The sequence below is a fragment of the Enhydra lutris genome, unplaced genomic scaffold, assembly GCF_002288905.1.
Source record: "Enhydra lutris kenyoni isolate GAN:26980312 unplaced genomic scaffold, ASM228890v2 scaffoldscaffold9, whole genome shotgun sequence".
Taxonomy (NCBI): Eukaryota; Metazoa; Chordata; class Mammalia; order Carnivora; family Mustelidae; genus Enhydra; species Enhydra lutris.
This window is the reverse complement of record NW_019154093.1, coordinates 16,573,370-16,590,347: the sequence shown is the minus strand read 5'-3', so window position 1 is coordinate 16,590,347 and position 16,978 is coordinate 16,573,370. Positions and strand designations below refer to the sequence as shown.

At 47.0% G+C, this 16,978-nt stretch overlaps 1 protein-coding gene across 5 annotated transcripts in view; it reads left to right on the top strand.

The window, feature by feature from the left end:
• Window positions 1-16,978, top strand: part of LOC111142997 (MAP kinase interacting serine/threonine kinase 1) — a 32,195-nt gene that overhangs the window by 10,888 nt on the left and 4,329 nt on the right. For 4 of the 5 annotated variants that reach the window (XM_022496384.1, XM_022496385.1, XM_022496383.1 and 1 more), the window contains 7 exons: window positions 306-403; window positions 3,356-3,435; window positions 4,991-5,064; window positions 7,820-7,924; window positions 11,092-11,147; window positions 14,888-14,983; window positions 16,687-16,881. In XM_022496384.1, the coding sequence (XP_022352092.1) occupies window positions 306-403; window positions 3,356-3,435; window positions 4,991-5,064; window positions 7,820-7,924; window positions 11,092-11,147; window positions 14,888-14,983; window positions 16,687-16,881 (704 nt within the window). Of the gene's footprint in view, window positions 1-305; window positions 404-1,091; window positions 1,186-3,355; window positions 3,436-4,990; window positions 5,065-7,819; window positions 7,925-11,091; window positions 11,148-14,887; window positions 14,984-16,686; window positions 16,882-16,978 lie in introns of those variants that run through there. The other variant, XM_022496382.1, reaches the window with a different exon arrangement.

Below are 16,978 nucleotides of genomic sequence, written 5' to 3'. Positions count from 1 at the left end.
AATTTAATATGTTGTGTGGCACATAGTAGGTGCTCGGGACACGTGGGCCAAATTAAAACTCTTCCACTGACCTCATCTCTAAAATGAAGAACAGGATGCCTTTGATGTGTTCTAGTTGTTGAGAAACTTGAGTCCTGCGATGGCGGGAAGAGTTAATGGTCTTCCTTGTCACTGAGCGCTGCAGAGTCACCGTGTATGCCCTCGCTGTTGCACCAGGGAGGCTGAGTGATAGAAGCTCTTCTTTCCATCTGAGCTTGCAAAGGCATGACTTACCTTGTTATTCCTGTCACCCATTTCACCTCTAGATATGTACAAGCTGACCTCTGAATTGCTTGGAGAAGGAGCCTATGCCAAAGTTCAAGGTGCTGTGAGCCTGCAGAATGGCAAAGAGTATGCGGTCAAAGTGAGTGTCTCCTCTGGATGCCAGACTTAACTTCGCACGCAGTCACTCCTAGCTGGCCTAAGCTAGATACGCTTCATAGTATGCAATATGGCAACTCAGTAAAAATGAGGACTCCGAAGCTGGACTCACTGGATTCAACTCTTTGTTTCTCTTTTTACTTGCTGTGTAACATTGGGCAAGTTACTTAACACTTCTGTCCTTCAGTTTCCTTCCCTGTAAAATGGGTATAATCATAGAAGCTTTAGAGCATTGACATAGGGATAGAATATATGTAAAGTGCTTAGAACCATACCTGGCTGATAGTAAGCTGCTGTGTCTTATTCTGAAAAATGGAGTAAACTTCAGGGAGTAGACAACCAGATTTGGAATGAGAAGGCATACCCACATCTCTGTTTTACCAAACTACTACCTGACTTTGGGCAAGTTGCTAAATCTCCTTAAGCCTCAGTTGCCACATCTCTAAAATGAGGATAACAATACCTAGCTTTCCTATTTCAGGGGAGTGGTTATGAAGATGAAAATAAAAATGAACTGGTAGAAGTAGAAACACTACCAGTTACACAATGCTGTAAAGTGATGTATGGTATCATAATGAGGGCTGAGTATCAGCTTTGGAGCAGGAGAGGTGGCTCCTTGTGGCATGACCTCGCAGTGGCTCACTCTCCCTGTCTGTGCTTCTGTTTGCCAGCTCCACACGGAGGAAGAGATGGATCTGGAGCACTGGTTCTCAAAGTGTGGTTCCTGCACCAGCAGCATCAGCATTGCCTGGGAACTTGTCAGAAGTATGAATTATCTGGCCCTATCCCAGACCTACTGAGTCAGAAACCAGAGATGGGCCCAGCAATATGATTTTAGCCAGATCTCCAAGTGGTTCTGACGCTTGCTGAAGCTGGAGAAGCCCTGATGTGGGGCTGCTTTACGTTCAGCATGGATCAGAATCATCTAGACGGCTAATAGCACAGAGACCCAGTTTTCTTGATAGAGGGTAGGGCCTGGGTCTTTGTGTTTTTACCTCGTTCGCCAGTGATTCTTACACCCACCAAAGTTTGGGAATCACTGATCTAGAAACAAGGTCTCATTAAATCCAAGGAAGCAAGTCAAATGTATTTCATATCTACCTGAGCCCTCAGGTCTAAGCACTGCCTCATACAGGCAAGCCCAGCCAAAGTAGCTCCTGAAAGAAGTGTTTCTTCTTTTAACCAACTGGCCATAGTCCCAGCTATGGATTAATAAAGGAGAATACTTCTGCTAAGTCACATTCCCTTTTTTGCTGGAGTTTTGCTTCATATGGTAACAAAAAGTACTACCTCAATTCCTTTTTGGAAACTTGAGTATAAATTACAAGTAATTTTTTAAAAATATGCTTAAGTGTAGTAATAAGCTACAAATATCAGTTGATTTTCAAAGGTTTGGGGACATTTATACATCTGTCCAGACCTATTTCTTCAGGTTTGGATCATAAGAGGAAAACCTGGCCCTCTGTGCCCCTGGGCATTTTTGGTGCAAACACAAACCCTGGCTTTGTAATTCTTTGATTTGAGCAATTCAGCCCACATCTCATATCTCTCCTGTCCTTTGGAAGCTCCCTAAAAACGGGCTACTTCACTCAGCATGCCCTCACAATATTTTATTTTATTAGGCCTTCCCTATAGGCATCCAAATGATGAATCCTAGAGTCTCAGGGTTAAAATGGAACTTCAGGATGGTCCTGAATTTCTTCCAAATCTCCTCAAATAATTGTCCCTGTTCTGCTCCCCGACCTCTGATAGCAGGAGTCCATTACTTATGCAGAGAAAATAATGCCGTTGCTGAAGAGCTTGCCTGCTAGAAGGTTCTTCCTGACTTTGATCTGAAATGCTAGGTAAATGAACAAGTTAGAGATCTTCTGTGCCCCGGCTCTACACTTCTCAGACTGCTTAGAATGTGGGCCCACCGTGGTTTACTCCCAGACATGGAATTGTATAGAAAATTAGACCTGGTCATGGGCGTTTATGCTGCAACACATGGGAGTGGTTTGAAGTATTCTACACAGCAGTCTGGGAACAAAGGAGAAGGGTGTTATCCTCTGTGCCGCCCACTCCGCACGTGGGGCCATAAGGCAGAGCCAGCTCTGCAGAACACTTGCCGCCAGACTCTACTCGCAATGGTCTGGGGCTGTTGATGGGTCCGTGGAGATGTACAGAGTTAGCCAGTCCTTGCTTAAACCACCTGCTCATCTGTTGGCTCACCCATGCCTTCAGTTCCTGCTTGCCAAGCATCTCCAGGTATATACATGGGAGACAATGTCTCTAGGTTGTCTGAAAGAAGCTGGATGGAACATAGATAGAGGTAGGATAGCGAGGGCTTTGAAGGCAGCGCTGGGCTTGGATGCCAACCCTGTCACCACTTATCAAGCTGTGGGCAAAATGTTTGACCTCTTCCTGTCTTTCGGGATTATGTTGTTAAGAACCGAGACTGTGTATCTGACTTACTTAGTACAGTGCCTGCCAAAGGGCGCGTTCTCGGCAGAGCTGCTGGGGTGGGGTCTGAGCCGGGTACTGGAGCTCTAGTTCCTCTCTGCTGCCTCCTCCAGCCCCACTGCTCTTCCTCCCGCCCTGGAAGATCCTTCGGTGGGGGTTGTAAATCTCACCCTTACAACAGGAAGAAATGCCCTTGAGGTGGGAGCCAGGTAGAGGTAGTTCTGTGTCTTCTTGCTGGCTGCCTCGGTGTCCCCATAGACTTCCACAGCATTTGCTTAGCCAGAGTCAAAATAGGCCTCAGCCAGGCTGGACAGCCTCCGGTCGGTCTCCTGTGCTGCTGGCGGAGTCACAGCGCCTGTGTCACCAAGGTCTATTCCACATTTGTGCTTGAAACCAGACGTGGGCTGAATTGGGCCTTGCATTTGCCCAGAGGGCTCCTGCCGAGAGGTGTTTCAAGGTCAGGTGGGTATAACAGATTTTATTCTTTCCACAGATCATCGAAAAACAAGCAGGGCACAGCCGGAGTCGGGTATTTCGAGAGGTAGAGACGCTCTATCAGTGTCAAGGAAACAAGTGAGTGCAGTCTTGGGTTACTTGCTGCTTCTCTTGGGGGGATGCTTAGCTGCAGAAGAGGTCATTTCTCACCACCTCCGACCCCAGCATTTAGCTCACGTGCCTTGGCCACAACGGTAGGGGATTCCTTCTGTCTTTCCATGTTTAAGAGAGTGGGGAGAGGAGATGCAGCTGCAGCCTTTGCTTCTGTTCAGGCTGAAGTATTGTGAATAACAACCCAGGCAAATTGGAAGAGTGAGCCCTCTGAATGAGGGGCTGGGAGAAGATGGGGTTCCCTCCTTCAAGTGCCCTGGGGAACAAGGCTGACTGAGGGTTACCCAGTACACACTGTTCGGGCCCAGCTTTTGTGACTAGATGAGGACAGTGTGAGCTAGCACGGGTACTGGCTGTGTCCCGCACCCAGCATGTTAGTGGATGTGCAGCCACCACTCAGGCTCCGGAAGCCCGCTCCAGTACTCTGCAGGCCCACTAGGCCGAGGTGGCCTCCCGCCCCTCCTCAGCCGCCTCACCACCAGCTCCAAATGAGTGGTTCTCCCGCGGTGGCTTTAAATCAGGGTCACCTCTAAGACTCTGCTTCCCCCTCTGCCTCCCTACACAGCAGGGTCAGCGGGGAGCCAGCGGCCAGATATTGATGGCTTTGTCATTAAGCTTGGAGGATGGGGGCTGCTGTTGATTTAACTCCGGGCTGCCTCCACAATCTTCTTTCAAATCAGGCCATTTTAGTCATCTTATTTGGACGCCTTCACACTAGTAAAAGCCTGGCGTCTCCCAAAGTGGTCAGCATTTTTTTATGAGGGACAGATTTTTATTTTCAGCCCTGCAGCTTCTGAGTTGAGCATCAGAGCCTCTACTTGGTTTATTTCGTTCTTTAAAAGAAAAAAAAACCCCAACACCTCCGATATCCAGGCCGGTGGCTTCCCTCCTGAGTTACAAGACGACCTTGTTGGCAGAGCACGGTAATGCTCAGGCAGACAGAGAGTGCTCACCGGGGAAGGCCACAAGTGCTACGGCGGCCGGGAATGTGGCCGTTTCATTAAGCAGCGCTTAGCAGTTAGGGTCTAGCGTGCCCACGTTAGGCCCCAAGTCTATTTGACAGATGTTTCCATTTTCTCCAGGCAATGTAAATACTGCCCCGTGATTTATGGGCAAGAGGGAGGGCAAGTAATTATTTGCTGCTTGCCTCCAGGACACACACCTACTATTCAGTGTTATTAGCCGCAATTGCTTCCAGTCGGCTGCAGATTTTATTCAGTTTAATGTGACCGGGACTTTTTTATAACTCTACCTAGTGGGTTTTAGGGTTGGGGTTTGACAGCACAGACTTGGTGAAAACTCCAGAGACTGAACATTATGGAAAGATAAGGTGACCTGAGTCTTGCTAACACCATTGGCTACTTCTCAGACATGGGTTTTTAATAAGCATTCTGATTTCAGGTTGATTTCTGCCCTGCTACAGGGCATTGTATATTTTTTTCATTGTATATTTGTAAGTGGGCTTTAATATATAATACCATTTCCCTTTTTTTCCCTTTCCTCCTATTTTTTCCTATTTAAGGAACATTTTGGAGCTGATTGAGTTCTTTGAAGATGACACAAGGTTTTACTTGGTCTTTGAGAAATTGCAAGGAGGTACTTACTGTTGAGTATGTGTTTGGACTTCTGATTAAGACTCAGGGTGGTGATCATCCATCATGAATCCCAGAGACTTCTAAAATGAGTCAAGCTAATAAAAAGGATGAAGGACTTAAAACTGCCCTTGATTTGGGAGAAGGGAGGCCGGAGGGAAAGATGATAATTAGCATTTTGCAGAACCTAGAATGTCACCTGTGTGGGCATTCTATAAATGCCTTCTCCCTGTAGTAGGACTCATATAGATACATTTAGTCATCAATTTATTAATCCATTGTTTTGACCTGTTCACTGTTTAAATTAATTATGGGGTAGAAGCTCTTGCATACATTATGAGGTCCAGAAAGGCTCACCAGAGCAAAGGAGGGTCCCATGGCTTAGGACATAGACCCAGGATAGAGAGGAGGTCTGAGGATTTGTGTCCTTCGGATGGAAAGATGCCACTCTTGACTGTCACCACTACTGCTGTCACGCACACACGTGACCACTGGAACGGGTACTGAAGTTGTTTTCCTGACGCAGAGAAGGGGCTAAACAGCCCTTGCTCTCACCGTCACTCACCCAGCCCAAGGATAGATTTGCAGGGTGCAGGTTAGAGAGGATATCCGGAGCTGAGTGGAGGGCCACATGGAAGGGTTTGGTGGCTAAGGGAGCATGCTCTAGAAACCAGCAAAGCTGGGTTTAAGTGTAGCTCCATCCCTTTCTAGTTGTGTGACCTTGGGCAAGTCATATAACATTTCTAAACAGTGTTCTCATCTATAAAATAGGGATCATGACAGCACCTACCTTTTTCGATAGCTCTGAAGATTCAGTGAGATCATTTAGATGAAATGCTTGGCACAGTGCCCCGTGGGCACTAAGGGTTCAATAAGTGTCAGCTATTAGTATTATTAAAACTATTGGGTATGCCGAAGGCTATCTTAGAAGTAGGTAGCATATTACTGTCTATCTGCCCTTTTAATAAATTTGGAAGCAAGAGACTCACTACAGTAAAGCAAATGTGAGACCTAGCCAGGAGCCGGTTATCTGGGAATGATCCCTAGCATGCTGGGATCCTTTCATTGTTTAATCTGGCAAGTGAAAGATCTGTCATCCCTTCCCCATGCCAAAAACCAGCAATAAGTAAATTTGTGCCATTTTTTAAAAAGATTTATTTATTTGAGAGAGAGAGAGCGCGGGGAAGGGGCAGAGGGAGAAAGACAAACTCAAGTAGACTCCCAGCTGAAAACAGAGCTCCATCTCATAACCCTGAGATCATGACCTGAGCCGAAATCAGGAGTCGGACATTCAACCGACTGAGCGCAGGTGCCCCTGTGCCATTTTTAAGATGCAGAAACGAGGGCCCCTGGGTGGCTCAGTGGGTTAAGCCTCTGCCTTTTTCCTGGGATCACGCACCGCATCGGACTTTCTGCTCAGCAGGGAGCCTGCTTCCTCCTTTCTCTCTCTCTGCCTGCCTCTCTGCCTACTTGTGATCTCTCTCTCTGTGTCAAATAAATAAATAAAATCTTAAAAAAAAAAAAAAGATGCAGAAATGAGCCCTTCAGCCCAGAAATACTGACTTCCAGTTGTGAGCACAGAGCGCATGGAGCCAGGCCATGTGCTCATGCCTGTGCCATAAGTTCATGCCCCTGCCCTGCCACCACCAAGACGTTACATTTAAAATGCTGGGGGTTGTCTGTAAACGTATTGCTTAGAGTGCAGCCCTGCTGAGGCCAGAGCCACTGCAGTAGGTAAGGAGACTGTGGTTGGCTTAGTGCAGCCCGTGCCCCAGCAGCCAGACCACATGTCCAGCTGAGGGGTAGTCTGTACAGGTTCAAGGCCAGACTCACTGGGCTTAAGTCCCGATGCCTCCACTCACTGGTGTGTCATCTTGAGCAAGTTGCTGATCCATTCTTGACTTCAGGTTCCCCATCTATAGAACAGGGATAACTATTTTGTACAGTTGTGGTGAGGCTAAGATAACCTATTTGAAGATTATTGCATAGTGTCTGGCACATAGTCACTACTCCATAAATGTTAGCCGTTGCTAACAGAATAATACTATTATTAGTAAGAAATAGGAAAGTCAGAGGGAAAGCACTTTTCCCCCTTTTTCTAGACTTTCCTAGACCTTTACATATCTGTTGAAGGCGTGGCACCTCTGTTTGAAGGCTTGTGCTCTTGTTTGGATCTGAGATCAGAACCAAAAGAGGAAGTGTTCCTGTGGTGAGGCCCCTGCCCAAACCTTATGTGGATTCACTTTAATTCTTTCTTACTTCAAAAGTCAAATCTGCCTCAATGACACTAATATTTTTGGTCGTGCATATAGTTGTTTTTTCTCCCTTCTCCTTTTCTCATCGTGGGTAGGTACAGAAGATGACAGTCCAGTTCTGTTCAGTCCAGTTTTTTTTTAATATTTTATTTACTTATTTGATGTTGCGAGATAGTGAGAGAGAACACAAGCAAGGGGAGTGGCAGACAGAGAGGAAGGGAGAAGCAGTCTCCCTGCTGAGGGAGAAGCCCAATGTGGTACTCGATCCCAGGACCCTCAGATCATGACCTGAGCTGAAGGCAGACACTTAACCAACTGAGCCACCCAGGTGCCCCATATTCATTCCAGTTTTGTGCTGGCACCTCGTTTGTGCCAGGTACTGCACTTGGTGCTGAATGAATAAGGCTCCATCCCCACCCCAAACTTGAGCAGACTTGACCTCTGAGAAGTTAGGCTTCCTAAGGCCTGAAAAGACCATACCTGTGTGTCTCCTCTCCTCCCCAGGTTCCATCCTGGCCCATATCCAGAAGCAGAAGCACTTCAATGAGCGAGAAGCCAGCCGAGTGGTGCGGGATGTGGCCACTGCCCTTGACTTCCTGCACACCAAAGGTGAACCAAGCCTTTGTCTTGGTGATTGGGTTGGAACAGCCAGCCTCAGGGGACTGATGGAGAGGGGCAGGCCAGGCAGAGAGCCAGGCCAGGAGCTGGTGTACCTGGCAGCCCCACCCATGAGGGTGAGCAAGCAAGCCAGGATGGCCCTGGGCTTCCCATGTGGATGGTGGGCAGATGTGGCAGTCTTAAGAAGGGCAGGGACAGGGGAGAAAGAGCAGGGGGGAAAAAGAGTACATTTCATGATGAATAAGATGAGTGAGTGTGTGAGTATGGGTGATCTCCTTCTCCTGTCCTAGGAGGATGCAAGCCTCATCATAATACTATTCTGGTGTAAATATTTGGGTGTTACTTCTTCTAGGTTTTTGTTTTTGTTTTTAACTCAGGACCCCTGATCAAGACCTGAGCTGAGATCAAGAGTGGGACACTTTAACCAACTGAGCCACCATGGCACCCCCTTTCTAGTCTTTTAAAATATGTCGCCTGTATCTTTCTCTTTCAAAATCAGCATGATAGTATATATCTAGTTTTGTATCTTGTTCACGATAAATGGAAAAATGCATTTTTCTACTAACGTGGTTAAGTTTGAGGTGTCTGTTGAACATCATGATGGTAGATTGCAGGCTGCTGTTGTCCGATTTACGCTCAGTTTACAAGGCCCTTATCTAGGACTGATTGTTTAAGAATTTTTATAGTGAATTAAATCTTTTTACAAATTGTTTTTGTCTTTCCAAAAATATATCTGATGGTTACCTTTTTAAAACGTGCCTTACAGCAGTGCCATGGAAAAATGAATTCTGGTGTTACCTTTTCATCAGCTGTGTGTTCTCTTGGTAGTAATGTCTACCCCCAGAGTTAGGGTGAAAAGAGAGAGAATTATGTCATCAGCGGCAGTTAGTGCTGCTCTGGTTCATGTGCAGCACTGTCCTCACTCACTTGTGGAGCCGTGTAGGCCTCTGGATGAATTGTGTGTGTATAACACAGTTGGGGCATAGGGCCCGGCACATAAAAGCTCTGCAGGAGTGTTCCTTCCTTCCTCCGCCCTGATCCCCCCACCAAACAGGAAGCATTTTCATTCCTAGTATTAATACTCTTAAAATAAAGCCTTCTGTCTGGTGAGGGGTGGGGGTGGATTGAATAGTTGGTGACTTAGCTCTGCTCCCTTCCACATTGTGGATATTGGCCGGCCACATAGGTTGTGAGCGCTCCAGACCACTTGCAGGCATGGTGGGCACACATCTTGCCTTGGGCCAGCAGCGCAGTGCACACTGGGGGAGGGGGGCACGTGTGTGGGGAGCTCAGCCTCGCTGGTCCTACGTTGTTTCCTCCTGCTGCTGAAGGGACACCTGCACGCTGACAGTGGCCATGCTGGGCGCCTGACTTGCACATGGGACGAAAGTTCCTAGAAGGGGTGTCTGTACTTTCCCCAGCATGATGAATAGCACTAGTTCTGTTTCTGAAAGCCAGGATGCATGTAGGTAACACCTGCTTGACAAAGATTTACAACTGTTCCCCGAGCTGCCTCTGCAGATTGCAAAACTGGGTCACACTTTTTGCAAGACCCATACCTTAGAGGGGGGCAGAGGCAGTTTTGTTTTTTATTTATTTATTTTGTAGAAGGCGGACTAAAGGGAACAGAGCTGGTGTGTGTGTTAGGAGTTCTGAAGTGCTTGCCAGCATCTGGCCAACCAGGTGCCTCTGTGACTTGAAGTTGGGATGAAAAACAATTTCTAGCTGAACTTCACAGTTTTCTAAATAACTTCACACTGGGAAGATGGATTGGGCAGGAATGGGTCAGCCTGGAAACAAGTTCCACACTTTTAAATACTGGACACGCTGCAGCTTAACCTCTGGGAAATGAAGCAGAGCAGCTCGATGGCCGGTGTGCTCGCGGAGGCAGGCCCATTATCCCGGCATGGCGCTCAGTTCTCAGGCTGGGGGACGACTGGGCCATCAGCACCTATTTGGAGAGCAAGGCTCCATGTGTGGCTCATGATCCTTCTGTGGGAGCACTTGCTGTAATGGAAAATATCTTTCACTTTTAGTGCAGCAGGCTGCAGCCTGACTCAATTTGTACAGCCTGGACTGAGTTGCTCTGGGTTCTTACTCAGTTAGGTGACTGATGAAGTTACTTAGCCTGCTGGAGCTCAGGTTTTCCCTCCCTGGCGAAGTGCCTCCTGGCGGGGAATCGGAGGGAGGCCTGAGAAGTTGGTCATCGAGGGAGTTTTAGGAAAGCAGGTTCTGCTTTTCCCTGTGACTCCATGAAAATTCTGCTACTTTGTAGGACTTCTGAGCACTAGCTGTTTGGTTCTTGCTCAACCTTCCGGCCCCTCTGTCCCTGCACTGTGCATTCTGCAGGAGGCAAGAGGGATGGAGTGCCAGTGTCCACCACACTTTATGAGTTGGTTCTCTGTCCCTGTCTTTGGTCAGAAGGTGGTCCCCCCCCCCCCACCCCGCAGGGGCCTTCTTGGCCAGGTTACCAGCTTTTAACCCCTCATGGAGTAGGCTGCCGTCTGCAGGCTCCTTTAGGAGGTCTGGTCAGAATGCAGGGGAGGGAGGTGTCTCTTAAGAACAGCACCCTGGAGCCAAAGCATTCCTTGCTGTGCTTCCGACAGGACTGTCTTGGAAATGCAGAGCAGGTGCGAAGGGGATCGGACAAACTTTGGAAGATTTGTTAACTAACGCTTGGTCCTCTGAACATGCAGGGAGTCCCACCTAGGGAATCATTTTTTTTCTAAGTGGGCCACACAAGAAGAAACGAGGTAGAGCAGCTTCAATCCCCTGGGATGCTCTTAAACAAGGCACTGATTATTTCTGCATTGCAGTTCCAAGCATGGCCTTTGGCAGGGCTCTTGGCTCTGTTTCATATTAGGCTTCTTATTCTTGGTTGTCACTGCCGTGCTGAAAGGCCAGCTAGCTGGGATTCATTTAGCCCCCTTCTTATTCCTGCCTGCCTTGTAAACTTCGGCTTCAAAAGAACTTGCAGATCTACTGTGCTTTTGGTTCGTCTCTGGTTACTTCTGCCTCCTGCAGCTCGTTGATTTTTTAATGTACCATAATTGGGAATTAATCTGCGAACAACAGCATTTGGAAAAAATTAATTGTGTGTGGAATGTTTGATAATTATGTGCGTATGTTAACCATTTCTTTGCTCTCTGTCATTTCAGGCATCGCTCACCGCGATCTGAAGCCAGAAAATATATTGTGTGAGTCTCCAGAAAAGGTACTTAAGGCTGACTTGTTGGGGTACACAGTTCACACCGAGGTGGAGAAGCCACGTCTACTTTCAGTTAGGTCGTTAGCAGCTCTCCCAGCTGCAGGTACCAACCTGCCCTGATTATTATGGACACGTGAGAATGTCAGACCAAACGTGTAGTGTTTCCGCATTCCAAATTGGGTTAATCCCTGTCTCTTCTTTGCTCTTTATCAACAGTGTGATTGGCTTACACCTAAGAGTTTGTAAAATACATGAGGACTGCACAAAATGAATGTTTTCTAGCCCAGTGCACCTGTCTATTGAGCAGTTGGTGTGAGTCATAGACAACAACTCAGTCTTCTGTGAAGTGAATCTTTGCCTAAAAAAGATGTATATGCTATGGTATATATGCCAGCTGGTGCCTAGCACTTGACATAATAATTAGGAAGCAAGTTCCTGGAAAGGGTTTCTTGTTTCCATTTTTATTTCCAAAGGTGCCCATTAAAAAGCAAACATGGATACTGGGTGTTAAATAGATGCAACCTACTGTAAACTTTACCTTAGCCTCCTACTAAATGGAAGTGTCCGTACTTCCATAAGCATGTAAGAATTTGACAAGCTCTCTGTTTGTTTGGAGGGTTTGAGGCCGTGGTGGGTCTGCTGGCTGTGTGTGTATGTACACGGGCACGTGTGTATGAACACACCCTGTCCGTCTGAATTAAGGGACAGCCCATAAATAGAAACGGCTGCAAATGAATGTGTCAGCTGCTCCTTACAGCTCTTTTGTGGGGAGTAGTAATTCATTAGCTCAAATAAGATCTTGTGACTTCCTGTCAGTGGCTCTGGCATAAGACTTTATAATTTGTCACCATTATCATTATGATTATTAATAATAATTATAGTTAACATTTCTTGAGTGCTTACATTGTGCCAGGCACTTAGACTTATTTTATTAAGTATTTATAAAATCCCATGAGGTAGGTCCTATTACTGTTCTCATTGTATGGATGACAGAAGTGAAGCTCAGGTAGATTATGAAGCCTGCCCAAAGGCCCTCAGCTGGTAAGTAGTGGGGTACAAATTAAAACTAACGTAGTCTGATGCCAGCACCCCGCAGACGCTCTGATCTTCTCTCTTGCCTCCGGTTCACAAGATGCTTTTATGGCTTTTGTCCTTTCATTTGATCTTATTGGCTCAGGTTTACTGCCCCTTTTCTGTGGTTGAAAAACTAAAACTAAGAGCAACCAAGCATCAAAAGACATTATCCAGGAAATGGAAAGATAAGCCACAGAATGGGAGAAAGTACTTATACTTTCAAAGCATATATCTGATAGAGGTTTAATATCCAAAATATAAAGAACTTCTAAAACTCAACATCAAAAAGATAACCCAGTTTTAAAAATGGGCAAAGTGGGGGCTCCTGGGTGGCTCAGTGGGTTAAGCCTCTGCCTTCGGCCCAGGTCATGATCTCAGGGTCCTGGGATCGAGCCCCGCATCAGGCTCTCTGCTTGGCGGGGAGCCTGCTTCCCCCCTCTCTCTGCCTGCCTCTCTGCCTACTTGTCTCTCTCTCTCTCTCTGTCCAATAAAAGTAAATCTTAAAAAAAAAAAAAAAAAAAAAAATGGGCAAAGTGGGTGCCTGGGTGGCTCAGTCATTAAGCTCATGTCATGTCATGACCCCAGGGTCCTGGGATTGAGCCCCACATCGGGGGTCCCTGCTCAGCGGGAAGCCTGCTTCTCTCTCTCCCACTCCTACTGCTTGTGTTCCCTCTCTTGCTGTGTCTCTTTCTGTCAAATAAATAAATAAAATCTTTAAAAAAAAAAAAAATGGGCAATGAACTTGAATAGACATTTCCCCAAAAAAAGTATACAAATGACCAATAGCATATGAGAAGATGTTCAACATCCTTGGTCATTAGGGAAATTGTTGATCAAAACCATCATTAGGGGCACCTGGGTGGCTGAGTTGGTTAAGCATCTGCCTTTTGGCTCAAGTCATGATCCCAGGGTCCTGGGATTAAGTCCTACATTGGGCTCCCTGCTTCTCCCTCTGCCCCTCCCCCTGCTCATGCTCTCTCTCTCTCTTTCTCTCTCTGCCTCTCTCTCAAATAAATTAATAAAATCTTAAAAAAAATCATTAGACACCCCCTCACAGCTGCTAGGATGGTTAGAATTATAAAAAGAAGAAAAAACTAGAGAAGAGCAAATGCTGATGAGGCTGTGGAGAAATTGGAGTCCACTGCCGGTGGGGACTGGAAATGATGTGGCCGCAGTGGAGCAGTGTGGCAGCTCCTCACCTAGCTAAACAGGATTACCATACCACTCAGCAGTTCCACACCTATGTATATACCCAAAAGAATTGAAAACAGAGGCTTGAACTTGAACATCAGTGTTCATGGAAGCATTATTCACAACAGTGCCCATCAGCAGGTAAATGGATAGACAAAATGTGGTCCCCCCATACAATGAAATATATGAAATATTGTTATATGAAATATATATATAATGTATATATTATATATAAATATATATATTATATGAAATATATATAATATGAAATATTGTTCAGCCACACAACAGTTGGAAGTTCTGATCCATGCTACACCATGGACGAAACTTGAAAACAGCATGCTCAGTGAAATAAGCCAGACACAAAAAGCCAGATACTGCGTGATTCCACTTAATGAAACATCTAAAATGGCCAAATTCTTACAGATGGCAAATAGATGAAATGTTACTGGGGAGAGGGGAGAATGGGGAGTTTCTACCTCATGGTTTCCTTTTGGGATGACGGAAGAGTTTTAGAAACAGATACGGGGGATGGTTGTAATTAGTGCCACAGAATTATAGATTCAAAAATGACTAAAGTGGATTATTTTATGTTATATATGCTTTATCACAATTAAAAAAGAGACTAAGTGAAAAAGAAGGGTATAAGAGAGAGAAGGAGGAGGAAGGGAGAGGGGAAGAAAGGAAGGAAAGGAAGTTGAAACATGGTCGGCTTCCCCAGCAGGGCTGTGGTTGAGCTGGGACTCCCATAACCAGCATGTTTGAGGGGCTCACTGTGCTGCTTCCACCACGCAGGCTGTTCTCTGGCAGGCACGCGAGGTACCCTCCCACTCGGCTCCAGAGATGACTCATGCTGTCTGTGGTTTCAGGGGCAATATCCAGTTTGGGTGACTAGCCCTCCCAGGTTGCTGGGGCCCAGGATACACAGCTTTCAATGCTGCAACCAACAAAGTCCCAAGCAAGCAAAGATGAGTTGGTCACCCCAAGCCACCTGAGGTGGTGCCCCCCACTGAATGGGCCACCAGGAGTCTTTCAGGAATACATACTTCTCTGATTCTGCAGCCTACACCGTCATTTGTCATTTGTGGGCAAAAGTTCCATAGGTTTGCTGCTCATTTTACTAAGTGCACAGCGGTCTGACACCATGTAGCATGCACATTTTCTCTTAGGAAGTGAGGAGAGAGTGTGGGGTAGAGGACACCTTAGGGTAAATCCTCAGGTGATTTCTAGTTAACCCAAAGAGAGTAAACATGACGTGGCAGATAAAGCTGGGCTTTGGCATGGCAGCCATAGAATGAGAGCGTGCGAGAGAGTGTGTGTGTGTGTGCGTGCGTGTGTGTGCACACACGCATGAGCAAGAGCCATTGAGTGAGAGGGGAAGGAGTGAGGGATGGTGAGTGACTGTGTCACACTCACATTGGTCTCCTCTTGCCCTTGGGTTTCTTATATTTGTAACCTTTGCTTTTTGTTGTCCTTTTCAGGTGTCTCCAGTGAAAATCTGTGACTTTGACTTGGGCAGCGGGGTGAAATTGAACAACTCCTGCACCCCCATAACCACACCAGAGCTGACCACTCCAGTATGTATGGCTGAGCCCCCCGTACCACCTCCTTCAGGGCTCCTGTGCTCTTGTAGTACCCCCAACCCAAGGCTGGAGTCCAGAACAGAGAGCTAAGGAAGGAAAACCGAGGGTTTCTGCCTGAGTTGTCATATGGCCCCTGCTTTGTGAGCCACCCTCCCCGTCAGTGCTTAGTTGCTAATGAAACTGACATGAGAGCTTTTTGTTCAAGGCAGGTCCTCTGCCAGTAATGAGACAAATTGTATTTGTGGGACAGGCTGAGCCCTGACTCCTGACCCAGGTAAAGACAGACAATATCCCAGGCCAGCCCTTTGCGTGTGAGCACACAACAGCTCTGAGTCCCGCCCTCCCTGGCGGCGTCTCAACGCATCACCCTGTGATGGAGAGGGGGAGTGTAGTCTCTCTGTGGCCAGAACTGAGAGGTCCCAGCTCTCTACGTGTAGGATCACTTGCCTAAGTTATCCTGTTGCTTCCTTCACTTCGTATTTCATGCCCAGATGTGCAGCTGGGAGCTGTTCTTCCTAAGATAGCTCTTGCACATACCCGATGTACTATAATTATTATGAATCTTTTGACATTTGCATGCTTCATAAGTGAATTTTCCTAATAACCTTTTTTAAAACATGCATTTCAGTATGCTCATGTCTTATTCTAATTGACATTATTAGAAATGTTTCTGTATTAGCTTCTATTACACTGAGGTACCTTGTTCTCAAAGTCATTAACTCTAATTGCCAATAACACGGAAAATGTCCTTTCTCCACTTCCTGTCTTCCCATCTAATTAGTTGTGTATGTTGGGGGCCAGGGAGGTATCTCTTGGCAAGCCTGCAATAAGGATGATGGGAGCAAAAAGAATTTGTTTTGTTTTTATCAGCATCTTCTATGCAAGGATGGAAGGAAAAGTCCTGAATGTACTGGGTTTACCACTGGTGTGCTGGAACCAGATCCCTGCCCCCTCCTCATCCTTGGTTTTCCCATCTATAAATGGGAGAAGCAGGGAGATTGCATTTGTTCTAAGAGCTCTTCCAGGTTGGACGGACTCTTAATTCTGAGTCCTTATACCTCTTTTACTTCCTTAAACCTTATACCTCCAAGCTGGCAGAGAAGCTTGGCAGGACTTCACTTTTAAGAACTCCTTCTCTTTTGGGGGCACCTGGGTTGCTCAGTCAGTTAAGCATCCAACTCTTGATCTCGGCCCGGATCTTAATCTCAGGGTTGTGAATTCAAGCCCCGTGTCGGGCATGGAGCCTACTTACGATTTAAAAAAAGAAAGAAAAAAAAGAACTCCTTGCTTTTGGGATTAGATGTCCACAGAGCCCTTCCCAGAGCCGTGCCCCTGGTCCGTTGAAGCCCCCCTGTACATGAAGTGAATGCAGAGAGCTGAGGCAGAGATTCCTGCAGCTCCTTGACCTGGAGCCTACTGGAGAAGGGCCTGGAAAGATAGGAAGGTGACCTGGAACTGGTCATGTGGACCGTGGGGAACGCTAGGACTCCGTTTACAAACACTCAGTTAGCCCAGCTTCTCGAAGTGCATTGGTGGTATCAGGCGAACCCTCTGGCCGGCTTTCCTGGCAACTCCTTGCTCTGCAGCCCCATGCTGCTCAAGTGCCATCATCACATTCTGCTCTTAGCCAGCTCCTCTCCCTGTGACTAAGCCTCTCCCTTCTCTGCCATTTCCTCTCCCAACCTTGGCCCCCACAGTGTGGTTCTGCAGAGTACATGGCCCCGGAGGTGGTGGAGGTCTTCAGGGATGAGGCCACCTTTTATGACAAGCGCTGTGACCTGTGGAGCCTGGGCGTGGTCCTCTACATCATGCTGAGCGGCTACCCCCCCTTCGTAGGTCACTGTGGGACTGATTGTGGCTGGGACCGGGGAGAGGTCTGCAGGGTGTGCCAGGTGAGTGCAGCTTGGGGACCCGCTGCACAGGGCCTGCCGGCGTTGGCGGGGGTTGGGGGGCAGGAATGGTCAGTGTGCTTGGGGGGATGCCCAACAA